The sequence below is a fragment of the Salpingoeca rosetta genome (assembly GCF_000188695.1).
Source record: "Salpingoeca rosetta unplaced genomic scaffold supercont1.9, whole genome shotgun sequence".
Lineage (NCBI taxonomy): Eukaryota > Choanoflagellata > Craspedida > Salpingoecidae > Salpingoeca > Salpingoeca rosetta.
In genome coordinates, this window is record NW_004754925.1 from 567,703 (window position 1) to 568,914 (window position 1,212).

Here is a 1,212-nt window from a genome sequence, read left to right on the forward strand (position 1 = left end):
GTAGTTGTTGTTGTTGTTGTTGTTGTTGTTGTTGTTGTTGTTGTCTGTTGTTGTTGTGTGTGTGTGTGTTTTATGTGTGTGTATCTGTCTGGCTGCCTGTCCGCCTGTGTGTCTGTGTGCGTGGCATGTTGTGCTTTGTTCGACAACGCGAATGCGGCTGTTTGCTTGTCTCCAGCGCTTTGCCAGCCGATCTCACAGCATGGAACGCGCATCACATGTGTTGGTGTTGTGCAGGCGCTACTACGACCATTCGCTGCTGTCAGCAGAGTCCTACTTCCACATTATCGCATACAACTCAGAGTAAGCGCTGACAAAACACGTCGCTGAACTGTGAACAAACGCATGTGTGTGAATCTGCACACCTGTCTCTCTCAAGCTGCTTGCCAACGCCATTCCCAAGGTGTTTCCTCATCCAACGATTCTTTCTCTTTGTGTGTGTGTGTGGGGGGGGGGGTACAGGTTTTGCTCTCGGTTCATCTCTTCCAATCTTCGCTTTGCCAACTGGCGCGGCAGTCTCGGGTGCAAATGCCAGGTGGGAATGGTGTTCTTGATGTCGTGGCCGCTGGTGGTTGCCTGTGCTTGCATGTCTTGTCTCGTACACAAAAGGCACGTGCACAGACGCACACACAACACAAGCAATCGCTCGCGAGATGACGACGCACACACACAAAAACTCTCTCCCTCCAACTCTGCGTCACGTCTCTGGCAGTACAAGCATCTCGTTGACTGGTGTGGCTGTTCCCCAAACGTCTTCATTGCGGACGATCTACGATTGCTCAAGGTCAGTAATTGCTCCTTTTCCGCAAACACACGCACATGTGCAAAGTACTTCTATGACGAACCGCAATCACAACTTGTTTCCTTCGCATACTCTTACTCACACATTCACTCATTTAATCATTCACACACACACACACACACACACACACACACACTCTCTCTCTCTCTCTCTCTCTCTCTCTCTCTCTCTCTCTCTCTCTCTCTCTCTCTCTCTCTCTCTCTCGCGCGCGCGCTCACACACACACACACACAAACATTCGCACTCGCCACCTTCAGTCGCTCCCGTCTGCGCCAAACTTCTTTGCGCGCAAGTTTGACGGGCGCGTGAGCGACTCCGTTATCCACGACGTCTTCACGCATGTCCTCCATGCACAACACAGTGTGTGTAGACAAGAGATGCTTCTTGCCCCCCGAGTGCGTGCGTTTTTGTGC

The 1,212-nt window shown here is 51.5% G+C and overlaps 1 protein-coding gene across 1 annotated transcript; it reads left to right on the top strand.

The window, feature by feature from the left end:
• Positions 1 to 199: 199 nt before the first annotated feature.
• PTSG_04030 (uncharacterized protein) lies at positions 200 to 1,169 on the top strand (the record flags this gene model as incomplete). Its single annotated transcript, XM_004994869.1, has 5 exons — positions 200 to 300; positions 460 to 532; positions 710 to 781; positions 1,057 to 1,128; positions 1,161 to 1,169. 5 exons carry the CDS (start codon positions 200 to 202, stop codon positions 1,167 to 1,169), a joined length of 327 nt encoding a protein of 108 aa, XP_004994926.1.
• Between the last annotated feature and the right edge of the window lie 43 nt (positions 1,170 to 1,212).